The 20213-nt window shown below is 38.6% G+C and overlaps 1 protein-coding gene and 1 pseudogene across 13 annotated transcripts in view; one reads left to right on the top strand and one right to left on the bottom strand.

The window, feature by feature from the left end:
- The window catches only part of RPS6KA3 (ribosomal protein S6 kinase A3), a 173052-nt gene that overhangs the window by 106725 nt on the left and 46114 nt on the right, over positions 1-20213 (top strand). For all 13 annotated transcript variants that reach the window (XM_010334871.3, XM_010334874.3, XM_039475434.2 and 10 more), the window contains 4 exons: positions 5430-5511; positions 17174-17254; positions 18040-18119; positions 18708-18814. In XM_010334871.3, coding sequence (XP_010333173.1) covers positions 5430-5511; positions 17174-17254; positions 18040-18119; positions 18708-18814 — 350 coding nt within the window. The remainder of the gene's footprint in view (positions 1-5429; positions 5512-17173; positions 17255-18039; positions 18120-18707; positions 18815-20213) is intronic.
- LOC101047537 (putative protein FAM10A4) lies at positions 14553-15650 on the bottom strand (annotated as a pseudogene).

Raw genomic sequence — 20213 nt, 5'->3', positions numbered from 1 at the left:
TCAGCCTCCCTTCCAGCATACTCTATTACCAGCATAAAGTGAATAATTGCTCCCAAAGAAGTACAGTTGGGGGTTACTGCTACAAGTTTGAAATTTTCTTGACTACTGGCTTGTCTTTAAAATGAATGCAAAGTTTGCATTTTATTCAGTATCATCGTGTTTTTAATATCAAAAAATGTTTCCCAAAGCTACCAAGTGAAATTCCTCTAGAAGACAGAGTCTGCCTCTGTCACCCAGGCCAGAGTTACAGTGGCATGATCTCAGTTCACTACAACCTCTGCCTCCTAGGTTCAAGCGATTCTCCAGCCTCAGCCTCTTGAGTTGCTAGGACCACAGGCACATGCTATCACGCCCAGCTAATTTGTGTGTTTTTTGTAGAGATGGGGTTTCGCCATGTTGCCTAGGCTGGTCTCAAACTCCTGCACTCAAAGCTATCCACTCGCTTCAGCCTCCCAAAGTGCTGGGATTACAGGTGTGAGCAACCACGGCCGGCCAAAGATGCAACATCTTTATCAGTGTTTTTCATGTAGTGCTTGCCTCCCACCCCGTACATACATACTTCACACCTCAGGGGCACTTCTGTACTCCATTTTGAGAAGTACAGCATTATAATTACTAGTACTTGATCTGTCTAGACCAGGAGTCCCCAACACCTGGATGAGCATTGCTGCCTGAGCTTTACCTTCTGTCAGATCAGTGGCAGTATTTGATTCTCATAGGAGCACGAACCCTATTGTGAAGTGCACATGCGAGGGATCTACGTTGTGCACTCCTTATGAAAATCTAATGCCTGATCATCTGAGGTGGAATAGTTTCATCCCAACATCATCTCCCCCTTTCACTGTGCGAGTCTGTGAAAAAATTGTCTTCCATGAAACCGGTCCCTGGTGCCAAAAAGGTTGGGGTTCACTGGTCTAGATTGTTTCTTGGCAAGAGGAAAATTTGGAAATTGTATTCAACTTTCATGATGCAGTGATTCCTTACCACCTCTCTGTAAGGAGACATTTGAAGATACCATGCTTTGCAAGTTTCAGAGCAGTGCCAGTTTAACTCTCTTGTGTATTTTACTGGGACTATTTAGCAATTCTTGGCTAACATAGGTAATTTCTTACAGTTGTTAACCTCTTTTGAACCCAAAATGATGCTTTTAATCCAAATATAGAATAAGTAGCCAGCAGAGCATAATGGTTGTAAGTTTGGACTCTAGGTCAGCCAGACTTCGATTCAAGTTTTTTCTTCTATTTATTCACTGTGTGTGCTTGAGCAAGTGTGTGTACTTAACCTCTTGGGTCCATTTCCTTCCTCTAGCCGGTCATTAATATTGAAGTTCAAGGTTCCATTCTAGGTTACCTTCTTCTCTATTACTGATACTCTACTGATTGATTTTCTCTGTGCCTGCTGTCTTAATTGTCACTCACATACAGCTGACGTAACAGATTTACGTCTCCAATCTCGATTGCTCCTCCAAGCCCTGAATTATTATGCACAGCTGCTTATTCTTTTTCTGTGTCACAAAAGCACTTTAAAGTCAACATGTCTGAGACCAAACTCATCTTTCCCTAAGCCTCAGACTGTTCTATTTCATTTTTCTCTCATTAAGCAATTCAGAAATTTGGGAAGCATTCTTGATGTATATTTCTAGTCCCTACCTCCCCTATCCCACTCTATTCTGGCCCCAATCTTATCTATCACCAAGTGCTGTAGATTCAGTAAAGATTTCTCAAAGCCTGCCTGCCACCCCTCCAGAATATGCTACCACCTTTCTTCGTGGTCTTTCAAAGGGGTCTCCTAACTGGGTCTTTCCAAATGTATTTTTGCCTTGATCCATTATTTACTGATAGCCAGCATGAATTAATCTTTTACTCTACCCCTATAACCCTTCAGTGGCCTCCCGCCTCCCTTTGCTTTTTCAATAACAACGAATCTTTTTTTTTAGACAGAGTTTCACTCTTGTTACCCAGGCTGGAGTGCAATGGCGCAATCTCGGCTCACTGCAACCTCCACCTCCTGGGTTCAGGCAATTCTCCTGCCTCAGCCTCCTGAGTAGCTGGGATTACAGGCACGTGCCACCACGCCCAGCTACTTTTTTGTATTTTTTTTTTTTTTTTTTTTTTGAGATGGAGTTTCGCTCTTGTTACCCAGGCTGGAGTGGAATGGCGCGATCTCGGCTCACTGCAACCTCCGCCTCCCGGGTTCAGGCAATTCTCCTGCCTCAGCCTCCTGAGTAGCTGGGATTACAGGCACGCGCCACCATGCCCAGCTAATTTTTTGTATTTTTTTTTTAGTAGAGACGGGGTTTCACCAAGTTGACCAGGATGGTCTAGATCTCTTGACCTCGTGATCCACCCGCCTCGGCCTCCCAAAGTGCTGGGATTACAGGCTTGAGCCACCGCGCCCGGCCCTTTTTTGTATTTTTAATAGAGACGGGGTTTCACCATGTTGACCAGGATGGTCTCGATCTCTTGACCTCATGATCCACCCGCCTCGGCCTCCCAAAGTGCTGGGATTACAGGCTTGAGCCACCGCGCCTGGCCAATAACAACGAATTCTTAAGATGACTGAGGAGCCCCTCAGTCTGGCCTCTAGCTACCTCTCCAGGATCAGTTTACATACTTTTCACTCTTTGTGTTCTGGTCACATTGGCAGCCTTTTTTGATCCTTAAGCAGGACCCAAGTCCTTAAGCTCCGTCCCACTAGAAAGCCTTTCCATATTTGATTCCTTCTGCCTGAAACACTCTGCTCTACCCCTACCTCTTCCTCAGCTGGTTAGCTCCTTTTGCACCTGTGATCTCAAGGAAGCTTCCCTGCCATCCTGCCCAGGTCATGTTCCCTGGTTATACCCTCTCAGAACATTATATACCTCATCTTCATGGTACTTGCCATAATTGCAGTTTTTCATTTGTTTAGTTATTTGTTTAGTGGCTGTCTCCCCTACTAAACTAAACTAAATGTTCCATGAGTGAAGGGTCATGCTTTGTATCAGTCTCAGCATTGAACCAGTAGAACAATGCCTGGCATATAATTCTGGAAATAATTAATGAGTGTGTAATAGCTTTGACCCCATAGGATAGTAATGATAATTAAATGATAAAAGGTCAAGCACATAATATCTGGTATTAAATTGAATTATCACACCACTCAGTAAATTCAAATAGATGAGTAATTTTTATACATTAGATTTTCAGGGAACGCAATATTTAAGTTATTGGAATTAGCATGCTTCTCCCTTTATATTTTTAAAAGTATCTTAAATATCATACTATAATTACCAGACATTCAAAATAGGATGTCTCCTTTCTTACTCATTCTGAAAGGCTAGAGTAAGCCAAGGAAACAGGAATGACCTGTCAGAGACTAGAATAGCTTCATGGGGGAGTGAGAAAAGGTCAGAAACGCTCTGGTGGAGGAAGTGATGGCAGCTGGGACCGCTATTGCTCCTGCTGGGCTTGGCTGGTTTACTGGGAAGGGAACAGATAAAGAGCACCCTGAGCAGAAGCAGAATACTGGGTGACTAACATGGACTTTGTCCCAATACCTCCACTCTGACACTGAGCAAATTACTTAACCCCATAAGCCCTAGTTTGGACAGCTATAAAATAGGCATTGCTTAGTAGGTCTGCCTCCCAAAGTTGACACGATGATTTATTACAAATGGTTGTGAAAGTGCTTTGCAAACTAAGAATTGCTGAAGTATTAAGAAGATGCATTCAAAAAACATTTGGAAGTTTGGAATTCACCAGGAGAATTTTTCTTACAGAATGGAACAAAAAACTTGGTTAGGGAATCTTAAGGATGATTACATATCAAATAAATCCTAAGCCGGGCACGGTGGCTCAAGCCTGTAATCCCAGCACTTTGGGAGGCCAAGGCGGGTGGATCACGAGGTCGAGAGATCGAGACCATCCTGGTCAACATGGTGAAACCCCGTCTCTACTAAAAATACAAAAAATTAGCTGGGCATGGTGGCACGTGCCTGTCATCCCAGCTACTGAGGAGGCTGAGGCAGGAGAATTGCTTGAACCCAGGAGGCGGAGGTTGCGGTGAGCCAAGATCGCGCCATTGCACTCCAGCCTGGGTAACAAGAGCGAAACTCCGTCTCAAAAAAAAAAAAAAAAAAAAAATCCTAATTATCTCCACCTAATTAAATTTTATTTCCATCAAAAATATTAATATTATCTCTGATTACCTTTAATACTTAAACATCATTCGAGAACTTAGATCTACCCTGATTAAGGATGCTTTTCTCTCCCCATGTTGGCTCCTCACTAACTGGCTGAAAGGAGCTAAAATGTGGGGCATAGTGAAGGGGGTGGTGATTATAGGAGAGCAACACACCCTGTATCAGGCTTTCTCTGCAAGTTTTGGTGCTCTTCACTTGATTTGGGGTCATTTCCCATTGACTTGGCACAGTTTCTCAAAGTGAAAGACTGCCTTGTCCTAGAATCAGTTGAATGAATCATTTTTTAATTTTGTGCTGATAGCCTGATGTCCTAATTCACATGAATGAAGGCTGATCCTAAACTTAATTCCTGATTGTGATTGCCTTTCTTCTTCCCACCTGTGGCAGCTTAAGAACACTGCTACAAAAGAATGGATAGGGAAAAAGAGTTGAAATTCAAGTCTATTTGGCATATCTATTTAAAGTTTCAATGGAAATGATTATGAATCTAATGGTTAAAATTAGTAGGAGGGATATACTGGTAGTCTTGTATTAGCCACGTTATAGAATGACTATGAATTATTTAGAACAGGCTTTATTCATTTTGCACAAATATTTGGGAAGTCAGGATGCCCAGTAACATACCTAAGAATTGTGTTCTCCATATTTAGGTATATGTGATAATTTGACCATAAAAAGGTGGGGAGATGGATTTCGACTTAAGTCACATCAACTAATTTGTGCATAGGATTCTTCAATTTAAGTGTTTTCAATTGTTCTGCCGAGCAGTGAGATTTATGTGCAGCTTTTGTATACAGAAAAGACCCTTCATCAGTTAATACTTGTATCAACAGGAAATTGTTGTCAAGAGGAACCCCTGTATAACAATTTTGATGGACTCAGTAGAATTTTAGTTTTGTTAAAAGCAGAGCCATCATACCACCTGTGCTGTACTTTAAACATTTTGGGCTTTTTACCATCTAATTCATACATATGTAGTTTCAGGATTTTTTTCTGCCTTAAAGTGTTACATGCTCTTTGGGAACTGGCAAACAACAAGATGAAAAAAATGTATTCACTTATATTGACACTTTAAGTTATAACCACTGTTTATGACTAGTATTTATATTTGATACACTTTAGGGGAAATAATCTACAGTATATCAGGATCTATATTATATTAATAAACTGTATTACAACAGGGTCTTATTTTAACAAAAGTATAGTTTATAATACTTTGTAATATTTATTTTCTCTTATTTAAATGCAGGTTTTCTTAGTTAAAAAAATCTCAGGCTCTGATGCTAGGCAGCTTTATGCCATGAAGGTATTGAAGAAGGCCACACTGAAAGGTAAGTGCTGCTGCTATTTGTAATGTTCATGTAGTCTAAACAAACTGAAAGGTCTCAGTAGAACTCATGGGACTCCTTGGCATGTTATTTACATTCTGAATAGGTTCCTGTTACCAGCTTTAAATTTAGACTGACTTTTAGTGAATTTTTCCTGCTGGGCTAGGAGTCATATGTCTAGTGAGAACCAGAGTTACCACGTTACAAAAGAAGTGTTATAAATTCATACTGGGTTTTATACAAGTAGACATTTAAAAGATTAAAACTGGGTTTGATTCATCTTCAAATTTATATAATTAATGTTTTTTAAAACTTACTGATTTACTGGATGCAGAATAGCTTTTATTCTAAAGGTCTTTATTATCTTGACTTCTGGTCTCCAAATAAGTTTTTATTCTGAGCCTGTGATTTTGAAAACCCTAATGCAAGATTTGGCTCTCATAGGTAGAAAGTAGTTAAGAAGAAATTGTATATACATTTAAAAATACTTAACTCTTCCTTTTAATTTAGTGGTATCACTTATTTTAACCTCATAACCTCTAGATGTTTTATGTATTGATTACTAAAAGTCTATTTTTTCCTCTTCAATTTGCGTGTCATTTATAAAGCTTTTAAAATATTTTGGAATATTTGCAATGATCATTTATTACTTCCGTTTTTCCCAGTTAGTCACCCACCGTGGATATCCCAAGAAATTTCACCACTCTCTATAAACACTGTCCTTTGCTTCCATTGTGTTGCTCCCTTCCTGAACATATTTTCTTTCCTATTCAGTCTTACCCCATGGCATTACCACTTACTTGATTCTTGCTAGGACCAGAAAATTAAATTACATCCTCAATGCCCTACCTTTCCATCGCTGCGTTTGTTACTTTATACTAATGAATCCCATGTTACAAAGCTGCATAGATGAAACTCAGAGAGCTCATACACAAAACCAACAAAAGTAGTTTGATTTTATGTATTTAACAGGATTCGTATTGTGCATAATGTACATAAAGAAAACTACAAAACTCTGAGAAACCTAAAAGATACTAGGAAAGGAAATAAATGCCCAATTCCTATTAGAGAAGGCTAACTGTTAAGAATCTCACTACTCCTCTAGCCATTCGGTTAGCTCAATGTCATTAAGATTCCAGTTGCAGTTCCCTTAAAAGTTAACAAAATAATTCAGAATTTTATTTCTGAATCCAGAATATTTTGGAAAAGAATAATAATAAGGGAACAGGCTCTCTCAGATGCTAAAGCTTAAAATAGCAGTAACAGTGTGTTATTGGGGGGAGTAATACAGGCATAGAATCAGTGGAACAAAATATATATATCAAATTTTAGTATATGTTACAAAAATATTGAGTACCTGCCATGCTGTATGACAAAACAGGCATACAGAACAATGGCAAATTAAGTAATGATTTCATAAATTTTGTTTGAAATACCCCTGAGCTCAGCTGGGCATGGTGCTCACGCCTGTAATACCAGTGCTTTGGGAGGCTGAGGAGGGCAGATCACCTGAGATCAAGAGTTTGAGATTAGCCTGACCAACATGGTGAAACCCTGTCTCTACTAAAAATACAAAAAAAAATTAGCTGGGCATGGTGATGGTGGGTGCCTGTAATCCCAGCTACTCAGGAGGCTGAGGCAGGAGAATCACTTGACCCCTGGAGGCAGAGGTTGCAGTGAGCCAAGATCGAACCACTGCACTCCAGCCTGGGTGACAAGAGCAAAAGTCCATCTCAAAAAAAAAAAAAAGAAAGAAAGAAATACCCCTGAGCAACCTGGAAAACAATTTAGTCTTCTCTTAAACCCTGCATCATAACAAACTATACCCTAACTGAATTTTACAACTTAACATATCTAGGACACTTGTAAGGAAATATTGAGCAAATTACAAACAAATTGGTAATACAAAAATTGTTAACATTTCATACAATGAAAAATAGTATAAATAGGAAAACAGGGAAATGTTTACCTCAAATATGAATATGAGGAGTTGGCTAAGGGGCTTCTGCTGGCCAAATCTGGGACAACTTAAACATTGCAATAATAAATGATAGTGATAGATTACAACCCAGTTGAATAAAATAAGAATCCATAGGTTAATTCATAAATTAATTAATGGGGGAAAAGGGAAAACTCTTTCTTGCAATAGAGTTCCAACTAATAAATATAAAAAGAATGAAGGAGTTGAGAATTGATAAGAATTATCATTTTATCCTCCATCTGGAGGGTTTTTGAATAAAGTTTACACAAGGAGGTAAATAATCTTTGAGGCAATGTTCATTTTTGGTGAAAGTCAAAGATGCATATTAAAATAATAAAGCTGGGCCCAGTGGCTCACACCTGTAATCCTAGCACTTTGGGAGGCTGAGGCAGGAGGACGGCATAAGGCCAGGAGGTCGAGACCAGCTAGAGCAATATAGCAAGACCCTGTCTCTAAAAAAAAAAAAAAAAATCAGATGGTTGTAGTGGTGCAAGCCTGTGATTTTAGCTACTCTGGAGGCTGAGGCAAGAGGATCTCTTGAGCCTAGGAGTTTGAGCTTGCAGTGAGCTGTGATCACACCACTGTACTCCAGCCTGAGTGACAGAGTGAGAACTTTTCTCTAAGTGAATGAATGCATGTTATCATTTCATATGATGGCAGCATAAATTGGAAAATAGTTTTGAAATAAGTAAGAAGAGCCATTATTGCTGCTACATTAACCTGAGGAAATAACTTCAAAAAAGGATTCATAGGCTTGAAAATTCTTGTTGCAACATTATTTACAATAGCAAGAAGTTAGAAGTCACATACGTACTGGAAAAATAAAGGAATGTGGCCAGGCATAGTGGCTCATGCCTGTAATTCCAGCACTTTGGGAGGCTGAGGTGGGAGGATTGCCTGAGCCCAGGAGTTCAAGACCAGGCTGGGCAGCACAGTGAGACCTTATCTCTAGAAAAAATACAGTAATAGGCCGGGCGCGGTGGCTCAAGCCTGTAATCCCAGCACTTTGGGAGGCCGAGGCGGGTGGATCACGAGGTCAAGAGATCAAGACCATCCTGGTCAACATGGTGAAACCCCGTCTCTACTAAAAATACTAAAAATTAGCTGGGCATGGTGGCGTGTGCCTGTAATCTCAGCTACTCAGGAGGCTGAGGCAGGAGAATTGCCTGAACCCAGGAGGCGGAGGTTGCGGTGAGCCGAGATCGCGCCATTGCACTCCAGCCTGGGCAACAAGAGCGAAACTCCGTCTCAAAAAAAAAAAAAAAAAAAAAAAAAGAAAAAATACAGTAATTAGCCAGGTATAGCATGGTGGCCTGTGCCTGTAGTCCCAGCTAACTGGGGGCACTGAAGCAAGAGGATCACTTGAGCCCAAGTATTCAAGGTTACAGTGAGCTTTGATTGTACCACGGTCTTCTACCCTAGGTGAAGGGAGATCCCTTTCCTAAAAAAATTTTTTTAATAAGGAAAAATAGAGGAATGTTACAAAATTATGGTTTACCACTTAATAGGATATTACTAAAACAAAGTATCTTAAATGTAATTACAAAAATGATGTAGTGAAAATTATAACAAACTGAGCTACTACAAATATGTAAAAACTTTGTAGATACAAGCTATAAAAGAGATCATAGAAAAGTGAAAATATTTGGCTTATTGGAATTTTAGACTGCTTAATAATTCTGAATGTGTTCTTAAATTTAGTTTTTATTTTTATCAGAAGAATATCTATAGAGTCTTATCATGTAACATAGCAATGCTTTGCCCAGCCTCCTGCCTATTCTAATTCTTGGATAGGCAGAGACTATGACTTTCATCTCTTTAGCTGCTGGCATTTACATTTATATTCAACACTTCTATATTGCATTTCTTTATTTTTGTTTGGAGACATAATCTATTGCCTTTCTAACATGGACAACTAAGATTCAGTTCTCTCATGCTACCACCCACTCACAATTTCCCTTTTCACATCTTCCCAATATTGTTTTCATTGTTCCAGCTTTATAAAAATTGTTCCAATCTGAATGAAATAGTATACTAGAGTCCGATTTCCTTCACTTCTTTTCTGTATTCAATCTCTTTTCCTAAATTCTGTACCTACCTTTTTCTCAGTTTACTTTCTAGTTTTGATGGAACACATCTTCTCATAGCTACCTCAAAATGAATAAATGGATACTAAATTTTTTGTGACCCTGCATGTCTGGAAATGGCTTTATTCTATCCCCTCACTTGGTTTCTAATCTGGCTGAGTGTAAAATTCTAGGTCAGAAGGAATTTTCCACCAGCTGTTTGAAGGTATTGCTTCTTTTGTCTTCTAGTTTCCTGTGTGGCAGTGATGAAGTTAATTGCTGGTCTCACTCCCAATCCTTTGTGTGTAAGCTGCTTTTCCTCTTTGGAAGTCTTTAGAATCTACTCTTTATCCTGGTGTTCTGAAATTTATATAATGGCATTCTTTTTTTTTTTTTTTTTTTTTTTTTTTTTTTTTTTTTTTTGTGAGAGTCTCACTCTGTCGCCCAAGCTGGATTGCAGTGGCATGATCTCAGCTCACTGCAACTTCCAACTGCCAGGTTCAAGTGATCCTCCTGCCTCAGCCTCCTTAGTAGCTAGGACTACAAGCACACACCACAATGCCTGGCTAATTTTTGCATTTTTGGTAGAGACAGGGTTTCACCATGTTGGCCAGGCTAGTCTTGAACTCTTGACCTCATGATCCGCACACCTCAGCCTCCCAAAGTGCTGGGATTATAGGCATAAGCCACCGCGCGTGACCTTATAGTGGTATTCCTGAGTGTGGGTTTCTAAAATTTTATGGTATCATATATGAGGTGGTCTCTTTCAACCTAAAAACTCACTTCTTCAGTCTTGGGAAAGTTTTTGTCATTTATTCTTCATTTTGTAAGTGCTGCTCTTTGGATTTGTTGGTTAAACCTCCTGAATTGTTCCTTAATTTTCTTTATTGTTCCACCTTCTATTTTCTGTTTTTTCTATTTTCTGTGAAATTGCTTCAACCATCTTCCAACCCTTCTATTGACCTTTTTGTTTCTGCCATCACTTTTCATTTCCTAGATTTTCTTGTTCTCTGATTATTTCAATAAAACAATTTTTTAATTATGGAAAGTGTCAAACATTTAAGAAAGAGGCATAAGAGAGGTGGGGACTCACTTGAACCCTGGAGACAGAGATTGCAGTGAGCCGAGATTGCGCCACTGCTCTTCAGCCTAGTGACAGAGTGAGACTTCGTCTCAAAAAAAAAAAAAGAGACAGAAGAATATAGTGAACCCCCATATACCCTTCTCTCTGCTTCAACATTTATCAACTCATGGCAACTTTTTTTCATCAATGTTTTTCTTCTTCTCCTCTTGATATTTTGAATGAAAGCCCAGACACTATAGAATTTATTTCATAAATATTATATATCTCTAAAAGATAGACTCCTGTCCAGGCACAGCGGCTCACGCCTATAATCCCAGCACTTTGGGAGGCCAAGGAGGGCAGATCACGAAGTTAGGAGTGCGAGACCAGCCTGGCCAACATGATGAAACCCTGCCTCTACTAAAAATACAAAGATTAGGTGGGCATGGTGGGGTAGAAGGGGCTCCTGTAATCTCAGCTACTCGGGAGGGTTAGGCAGGAGAATTGTTTGAACCCAGGAGGCAGAGGTTGCAGTGAGCGGAGATCACACCATTGCACTCCAACCTAGGTGACAGAGCGAGACTCCATCTCAAAAAATAAAAAAATAAAAAAAGGCTCCTAAAAGAAATAATACAACTCTGTTACCATACCTTAAAAATGAGCATAAAGATATCTAGTCTGTGTACAAATTACTGTTGTCCCTGATATTAAAATTTATGTTTCTTTATGCAATTGGTTTAAATTAGGATTCATACATAGAAGGTCTCAACTTTGCAATTGGTTGATACCTTTTTAAGTCTTTTCATCTATGAGCTCTTTCTACATTTCTTATCTTTTCCTTGTAGTTTATTTGTTGAGGATACTTGTTCCTTCCTCCACCCTAACACCCTTTTTAAACAAGAACTCTTTTTAAACAAGAAACTTTTAAAAAGATGAGGTGCCATATCATCTTTGCTCCCACACTGGATATAAATTACAAGATTGAGTTTTCTTTTGTTGTATTGTGTTTAAGTTATCTTCTGTTCCTCACATCATCTCTGTTTCCCTTTATTCCGTTTTTCTGTTTATGTTTTTCATGTTTAGAGCCTTTCTCCAAATGCCTGGGGATCTTTTGTTATCTTTCCATAAGAGTCAGTTGCTAGAAAACTGATTAGAAAGAGTTCAATGGCAAGAATTTGCCTATTTTTCATTGGCTTCTTTTCCTTAGGCTTAGATTTTCAGTTTTCTCTGGTCTGCTTGGTCTGCTGGTAGTTACCACTTGCCCATCTTCTGCTATTGCTTCCTGTCCTTGTGAGTTTATGCAGTTTTTCCATTATTGTCATTTCCATGAGGTTTTGGAAGAATATAGAGAGTAAAAGATCCATGTTTAACCAGAAGTCTCTTCCCATCTTAAGGTTCCTATTAGTACCGTAAATGGGATCAAATAGAAGTTAATAACATAAGACAAAGTTAATTGGGACTTCTGTCCTATTAAGGTGGTCTGTTTGTCTAAAAGGTTTTGTAAACTGCTTTAAAAGGTCTCTTAATACGTAGTCCTAGAAACATAAACAACATTTATTCTTCTTCATTCTCATATTGAGTCAAGGAGGGCTTAAATCTAATAACTGCTGTAGAAGAAAAAATATTTCAGAGGAATCTAGTTGCTTTGCCAGCATGAGTCAGTATTAACCAATTCTATGTTTGGATTAGAAGTTGGCCCATATAAAACAAGCCTTCTTATGAATTAGTATATTCTAATCAAAATTGCTCATGATGGGATGATTTAGGATTGTCACTAGGTCTTTACATAGGCAAAAGAAACAGAATTATGACACAGTCCTACCTCAGACAAAATGAAGGAATCTTAAGTGAAGGAATCTCACTGCTCGTTTTCAGCTAAACAGTGTCTCATCAGTGTTACATATAAGGAAATGATGAAAAGAAAACTATCTCAAAAGAATATTTCCTCTATAAAATGAAGGGTTCTAACCCTTCATTTATAATCATTTAAATCATTTCATTGCTCAGGAAATCCCTGAGCAATGAAATGATTTGACCAAGGTAACTCATCTAGTTATTAGTATGCCACTAAACTGTAGTTCTTGACTCCCAAATAATTGTTCTTTCCTTTGTGATAAAATAATAGAAGAGGGAGATGCAGTGCATCTATTGGTGGATATTTTTGCTGCTTACTGAGCAGAGGAGTTATATAAGTGACAAGCCTTGTATACTGATTGAAAGAGGTAGAACTTTGGAATCCACCTTTAAGGTAATAGGAACTAATCCAAAATTGTGTGGTATTAATGAGAAAAGGACAGATTTAGGCTAGACTAGAAAGGAACTATCAGCAGGCCTTGGAGATGAACTTTACTCACATAAAAAGTAGAAAAGACATATCAGGCTGGACGTGGCCCACGCCTGTAATCCCAGCACTTTGGGAGACTGAGGTGGGCAGATCACTTGAGGTCAGGAGTTCAAGACCAGCCTGGCCAACATGATGAAATGCTGTCTCTACTAAAAATACAAAAATTAGCTGGGCATGGTGGCGTACACCTGTAATCCCAGCTACTTGGGAAGCCGAGGCAGGAGAATTGCTTGAACCTGGGAGGTGGAGGTTGCAGTAAGCCAAGATCACACACCACTGCACTCCAGCCTGGGTGACAGCAATAACCTATCTCAAAAATAAAAAGGGGGCATATCAGATGTAACAAGAAAGACACCAGAGTTGTAGTGATAGGGCAAGGTAATGAAATCAGAGATTGCTATTGAATTTGGTATACTAACTGGACAAGTCAGTTAAAAGAGCTGCCTAGATATCAAGAGCAGTTTATTCCTATTTCTGATTTGCCCATTTTTATTCAGTGGCATGAAAATCTCCCAGTTAGGATTAGAAAATTGGTAGAATGGGAAAAAATAGGGCATTTTTTAGTTCCTCTATTTTCCCCAGATGTCTTATTTCTATATTTTAAATATCTGCAGTCACAAACTGAAAATAAAACCAACTCAACATTATTTCTCTTCCAAAGATTCTCCTATTCTTTCTGTTTTAATCTTTGATATAACCATTCACAGAACTTAGAATGTATTATAATCATTTATTTACTTGTCTATCCTTCCCACTGGATCATGAGCTTCTTGAAGATTATCTTATTTGTAGGTATATCCCTAGTGCATTGCACATATACTTTGCTCAGGAAATATTTTGTTGCTGAAAAAGAGCTTTGCTCACCAGGTCAAATAAAAAATCATCTTGGCATTCCAACTTGTCAAGAATCTGGATCCTCCCCATTTCACCTTGGCGCAGTAGTAAATCTCATTTGGTTCCTCCCTGTTCATCATTCAGGCCTTTATGTCTTTATTTGCACTGGGTACTCCATGCTTGGACTCTTGTTTTCTAGGCCCTATTGTTCCTACCAGTCTAAATTCCACTCAAAAAGTATTAAAGCTTGTGCCGTGATCCTACATCTTTCTTCTAGCCTTCCTATGCAAGTTAAGACTGACCTTGCCCTTCCCTGAATCCCACAGTACTCATTGCTGTAGTAAATTGGTTTTTTCTTTTTTGCACTAACAAATTTTTATTTCACTCAAAGTAGAGCAAAAAATCTTCAATACATAAGTATCTTCCCTGCCCAATAATTCAAAGAAAAAACATCCAAAATTATTAGTAAAGAAAAATATAAAAATTAACAGACCCTTTAAATTTGTTTTAAATATTTTTAAGGTTAAAAAGTGTTTAATGTTGGTAATAGGAAAACATTATCTGAATGAATACCCTAATGGCAAACCACTGTAAAATGCTTCAGCTGCATTTTGGGGAGAGGAGTAGGGATTATCTTCGGAGCACCCCAGCTCTTGATGAAAAGGTCGGAGGTACACTTGTTTGTATTATTGCAATATCCATAAGGTGATCTAGGTTGCTTTTCCTTCAGCAAAGACTTTATTTATCAGAAGGACGTTACGCTTGACCTCCAAATTTGGCTGACAATTTGCTAATAAGATTCATAACCTTTGGGTTGTTCTGGTATTTTGACATATTTGCTGAGTTCTGAGCCACATCCTGGAAGGCCACCATAACTTCTGGATCCTGCATGGCTGCAAGAACCTCTGGATCACTAAGAATTTCATTGAGTCCAGGCATTCCGGCCATTCCAGGCATGCCCCCTCCCATTCCAGGCATTCCTCCAGGAAAACCAGACATTTCCCCCAGGAAAGCCACCTGGAAAAGAGCCATACTGAGCTCCTGACTGTCGTCTGGCTTCTTCCTCCCTCTGGGCTCTCTTGAGCTTTCTTAACTTTTTCTATTCTTTCTTTGATCTCTCGCTCTTCACGTTTTTGCTCATACTTTCTCTGATGTTCTGCAATTTTCTGTGCCCTAAGTTGAACTTTCAGCATTGCACTCCCATCTTCATCGTCATCCAATTTACAGGCGAGGGCAAGATCATGGGCTGTTTCTTCCCAGTGACCTAGATGTCTGTGTGCTTTCCCTCGCCACTTGTAAGGCTGAGCTGAATCAGTATTTATTTCAATGGCTCTGTCACAGTCTCAGATGGCAGCATTTGTGTTCTGTAATTTGACAAACACACTGGCCCTCTTGGCATACAAAATGGCCAAGCAAGGATTCAGCTTGATGGCATATGTGAATAAGTCAATGGCTTTCTGCAATTCACCATCATTTAAGCCTTCAATAGCAGCCACTTTCTTATCATTTGCCTGATCGATCATCTCCTCTGTTATCTCTGCATTTTCATCTCCCATTTCTTGAGGGACATCAATGTCTGCTTCAATCACACCTTCATTATCAATTTCTAGATCACTTTCCTCACTTGATAGTTCATTTGCCTTTAAGTCTTCCTCTATCTTCTTACTATCAGGTTTTTCTTCCTTGGTATTTTCTTCTGATTTAGCTTTCTGAGTAGCAGGTGGTATTTTACCCCCCCATACTCTCCACCCACTCCCTCAGGAAGCGCATTTCCTTGGTGTGCAGAACGCTTGGATCCTGCTTACACAACATCTTCACAAAGGCCCGAAGCTCGTTCACTTTGTGGGAGTCCATGGTTGGGAGGCGGTGGGCGAAACTGAGGGTCTGTGGCCTACTTCCAGGCCCAGGCACTGGCTCAGCATGACCGTGCAAAAGGGGCTGCTTTAGTAAATTGTTTTATCCCTTAATCATAGTCATGGTGCTACCTTGGATATAATAGCAATAGCTACCATTTAATTGAATATCTCATACATACCAGGCTGTAGGTATATACCTTATCTCAAATGGGCTCTTGCTCCTCAAATCTACAATAGTGTTATCCCCATTATGTAGCCAAAAGGTAACTGTGGCTCAAAGAGTTTAAATAAGTATCTTGCTTGTGATTGCACAGATCCTATATTGCTTTTGTCAAAAAATAATGATTACACAGATCTGAATTCATATCTTTCTGTCTAAACTCCAAAAAACATTTGCTCCTTCAGCCATACAACAGTATGTCCTCTCTCTCCCTCTTGCTTCCTTCTCTCCTTCCCTCAAAATAGACCTCTTTGGATATAACTGTTCTTTCCCCCATGTCTGCCACATTTTAGGTATACTTAATGAATGTTGAGTTTCATTGATAGGACTGATGGAATGTTGAAACCTATTTGGTATTTGGTTTATTTATTTATTTGTTTTTTTGAGACAGAGTCTTGCTCTGTCGCCAGGCACCGGGCAGGAGGGCAGTGGCGCAATCTCAGCTCACTGCAACCTCCGCCTCCCGGGTTCAAGCAATTCTCCTGCCTCAGCCTCACAAGTAGCTGGGACTACAGGCGTGCGCCACCACGCCCAGCTAATTTTTGTATTTTAGTAGAGATGGGGTTTCACCATGTTGGCCAGGATGGTCTCGATCTCTTGACCTCGTGATCTGCCCGCCTCGGCCTCCCAAAGTGCTGGGATTATAGGCATGAGCCACCACGCCCGGCCAGGATGCCTTCTTGTTTTTAACAGTTGCATGCTTTTTTGCCATTTTCCACAGCTGTAATTAAAATGTGTGCATTTGATGTTAAAGCCAATACCTAATGTTTTCTCTGTATTTTTTCCAACTTAAAAGCATGGATTTTGGCCGGGCGCGGTGGCTCAAGCCTGTAATCTCAGCACTTTGGGAGGCCGAGGCGGGTGGATCACGAGGTCGAAAGATCGAGACCATCCTGGTCAACATGGTGAAACCCCGTCTCTACTAAAAATACAAAAAAAACTAGCTGGGCGTGGTGGTGCATGCCTGTAATCCCAGCTACTTAGGAGGCTGAGGCAGGAGAATTGCCTGAGCCCAGGAGGCGGAGGTTGCGGTGAGCCAAGATCGCACCATTGCACTCCAGCCTGGGTAACAAGAGTGAAACTCCGTCTCAAAAAAAAAAAAAAAAAAAAAAAAAAGCATGGATTTTGTAAATATGTACAACTTCCTTTGGTTATTGATTTTGTAAATTCAAAAACTATAAAACATTCGCATTTTAGTACATATCAGCAAAATTTTATTTAACATGGGCACCAAAAAGAATTTGCTTTGAAGATTATCTTTGAAAGATATTACAATGTAGCATACATACAATCTTTTATAGTTCGAGACCGAGTTCGGACAAAAATGGAACGTGATATCTTGGTAGAAGTTAATCATCCTTTTATTGTCAAGTTGCATTATGGTAAGTATGAACCATCTCCCACGTCATCCCTTCACCTCATTTCTCAAAATCCCTGAGGACATTCAGATATACTAATATAAATAAATATATATTTGTATTTGATTAGCAGATCTATATAGTAAAATATCATGGAAATTAAACCATTATTTCTTACACAAACTTTAGAACCTTTTATTGTGTTTAGCTTATGTTTTTCTTAAATATTATAATTTCTGAGTGGTAGCTGTAGGAACAGGTAATGATAATCATTGCTTTTTTATTATAACAATAATGAATAATAGTATGCCAGCTTTTTATAGCCTATATGTGTTAGCCCACCCTAAAAGCCAAACATATCTCTAATGTCAAGGTCCTAAAACCGTTGTCACTGCTGTTCTTTTCCCCAAAGCCATATGCTTTTTCTCAGTGGATATGGTGATTCTTACTATGTGTAATTAAAACTAACCAACCCACATTTTTTCCTGTAGCTAGTGGCATGGTTTTTGTATGTTATTTCATGGTTAAGTTGTTTTTATTGTTAGAATTTTTTCTTATATATCATGGGTTTAGAACTGTTGTATTCCTGAGTGACTTGCCTGTAAAAAATCTAGTGGTTCCATAATAAGAAACACTGCATTTAACATTTCCACATGGAAACTAAGATAAATCAGTGGTTTTCTTCTAAGTAAAAGTAAGTTTAGACATTTGATATAATTAATTTGCTAAAATATTCATTTATGAATAACCTAATATAAGCCTAAAAGAATTATGGTGGACTAAATGAAAATTTTCGTTTCTTCATTCAGCTTTTCAAACTGAAGGGAAGTTGTATCTTATTTTGGATTTTCTCAGGGGAGGAGATTTGTTTACACGCTTATCCAAAGAGGTATATATAATTAATCTGTTTTCAATCTATTTATATACATCCTGTTTGAACTAAAGTTTTGTTATATTTCAGTATTATGCTTACTGCATTTTCTCTAGTGACACAACATTCTTGAAGAATCAGACCCAAAAAGAGTTCTTTTCCTACCTCTTGAATTTATTTTTAAAGCAGGACTTTAAATTGACAAGCAATCTTTGTCTTAATCCTGCCTCTTTGATAGTTTTTTCCAGAAGCAATAATACATCAACAAGGTATCCTTAAACAATTAGTACTAGAAATTCAGCATGCATTTTAAAGACTACTTTTCATTTCTAAAATGTTACTGTCATGGGACAACAGTGGCACAACCTGAATATACTTGTTACTGAACAACAAAATGTAAAATCATTTCTCCCATAGTGCATAGTTAATATTTAGTAAGTGATTGGTTGACTGATTAGATAACTTTGCAAATTCCTTTCATGAGTAAATTGTAGATAAAGTTATGTATAATTATCAGATTTATAAAATTTTTAGAATATTTAAACTCTGGAACTTTAAAAATTACACAAAAAAAATAAATTTAGAAAAATTATTGTTTTATTTTAGGTGATGTTCACAGAAGATGATGTCAAATTCTACTTGGCTGAACTTGCACTTGCTTTAGACCATCTACATAGCCTGGGAATAATCTATAGAGACTTAAAACCAGAAAAGTAAGGAATCATGCTACTAAGTTGAATACAATGTAATATAATTGTTTAGGAGGTTATAAAAAAGAAAGTGATTTCATGACGCCCCCATAGTATTGCACTAGCATTCCTATGCTTCACATCTCTGCTAACACTGTATTTTCATACTTTAAAAATCTCAGTTAATCAAAAAATATTGTTTTCATGTGCATTCTTCTTTTTTTTTTTTTTAAGATGGAGTTTTGTTCTTGTTGCCCAGGCTGGAGTGCAGTGGTGCAATCTTGGCTCACTGCGCCCTCCACCTCCCGGGTTCACGCAATTCTCCTTTCTCAGCCTCCCAAGTACCTGGGATTACAGGTACCTGCCAACACACCCAGCTAAGTTTTGTATTTTTAGTAGAGACAGGGTTTCGCCATGTTGGCCAGGCTGGTCTGGAACTCCTGACCTCAGATTATCCACCTGCCTTGGCCTCCCAAAGTGTTGGAATTACAGGCATGAGCCACCACGGTCGGCCCATTCTTTCATTTTTAATGAGGTTGAAATCTACATTCATTGGCAATTTGTATTTTTGTGTGAGTTTCTGTTCATTACCTTTGTTCATTTTTCTTTTAGAACGTTGTTTTTGGCCTAGCATGGTGGTTCTGTAATCTCAGCACTTTGCGAGGCCAAATCACATGAGCCCAGAAGTTGGAGACCAGTGTGGGCAACGTGGTGAAACCCTGTCTCTACAAAAAATTAGCTGAGCATGGTGGCACACACCTGTAGTCCCAGCTAGTCAGGAAGCTGAGGCAGGAGGATTGCTTGAGCCTGGGACATCGAAGTTGCAATGAGCCAGGATCGCGCCACTACACCTCCAGCCTGGGCAACAGAGTGAGACCCCGTCTCAACAACAACAACAAAAAATTACATTTTTCCAGTCTTTTAATTTAAACTTTATGTTGTTCAATATATGCGCTATTTTTTCCTTCAGGCAAATAGACCAATCTTCTTTCACCATTTATTTTGACTTTTATTCTTAGGCTTTCCCCAAGTCTATGATCAGATATTTTCCTTCTGCTTTTATAGTTTCTTTTGTTTTCTTTTAACTCCATTTTTTAGAATTTTTTTGGTGAGAGGGATGGTATAAAGCTAACCCTTTCTTTCTCCCCAAATACCACTTATTGAAAATTTACTTCTCCATGTAATTTCAAATTGTAAGTGTGAGTTGAGCAACTTTCCCACAGGTTTAATAATAACAGTCATCAAGAAGCAGATATCATTTAAATTGTACATATTTCTCTTTAATTTGTTGCTATTTATTTACCACTGAGTAAGAAAGATTAGGGGTTTTTTTTTTTTTCCTTTTTAAAGCATTATAAGCAAGAGCCTTGCTCTACCAGGAATATTTTTTAATAGCTTTATTGAATTATAATTAATATATTAT

The sequence above is a fragment of the Saimiri boliviensis genome, chromosome X, assembly GCF_048565385.1.
Source record: "Saimiri boliviensis isolate mSaiBol1 chromosome X, mSaiBol1.pri, whole genome shotgun sequence".
Lineage (NCBI taxonomy): Eukaryota > Metazoa > Chordata > Mammalia > Primates > Cebidae > Saimiri > Saimiri boliviensis.
The sequence above is the reverse complement of the archived record's forward strand: the minus strand, read 5'-3'. Positions and strand labels throughout refer to the sequence as shown.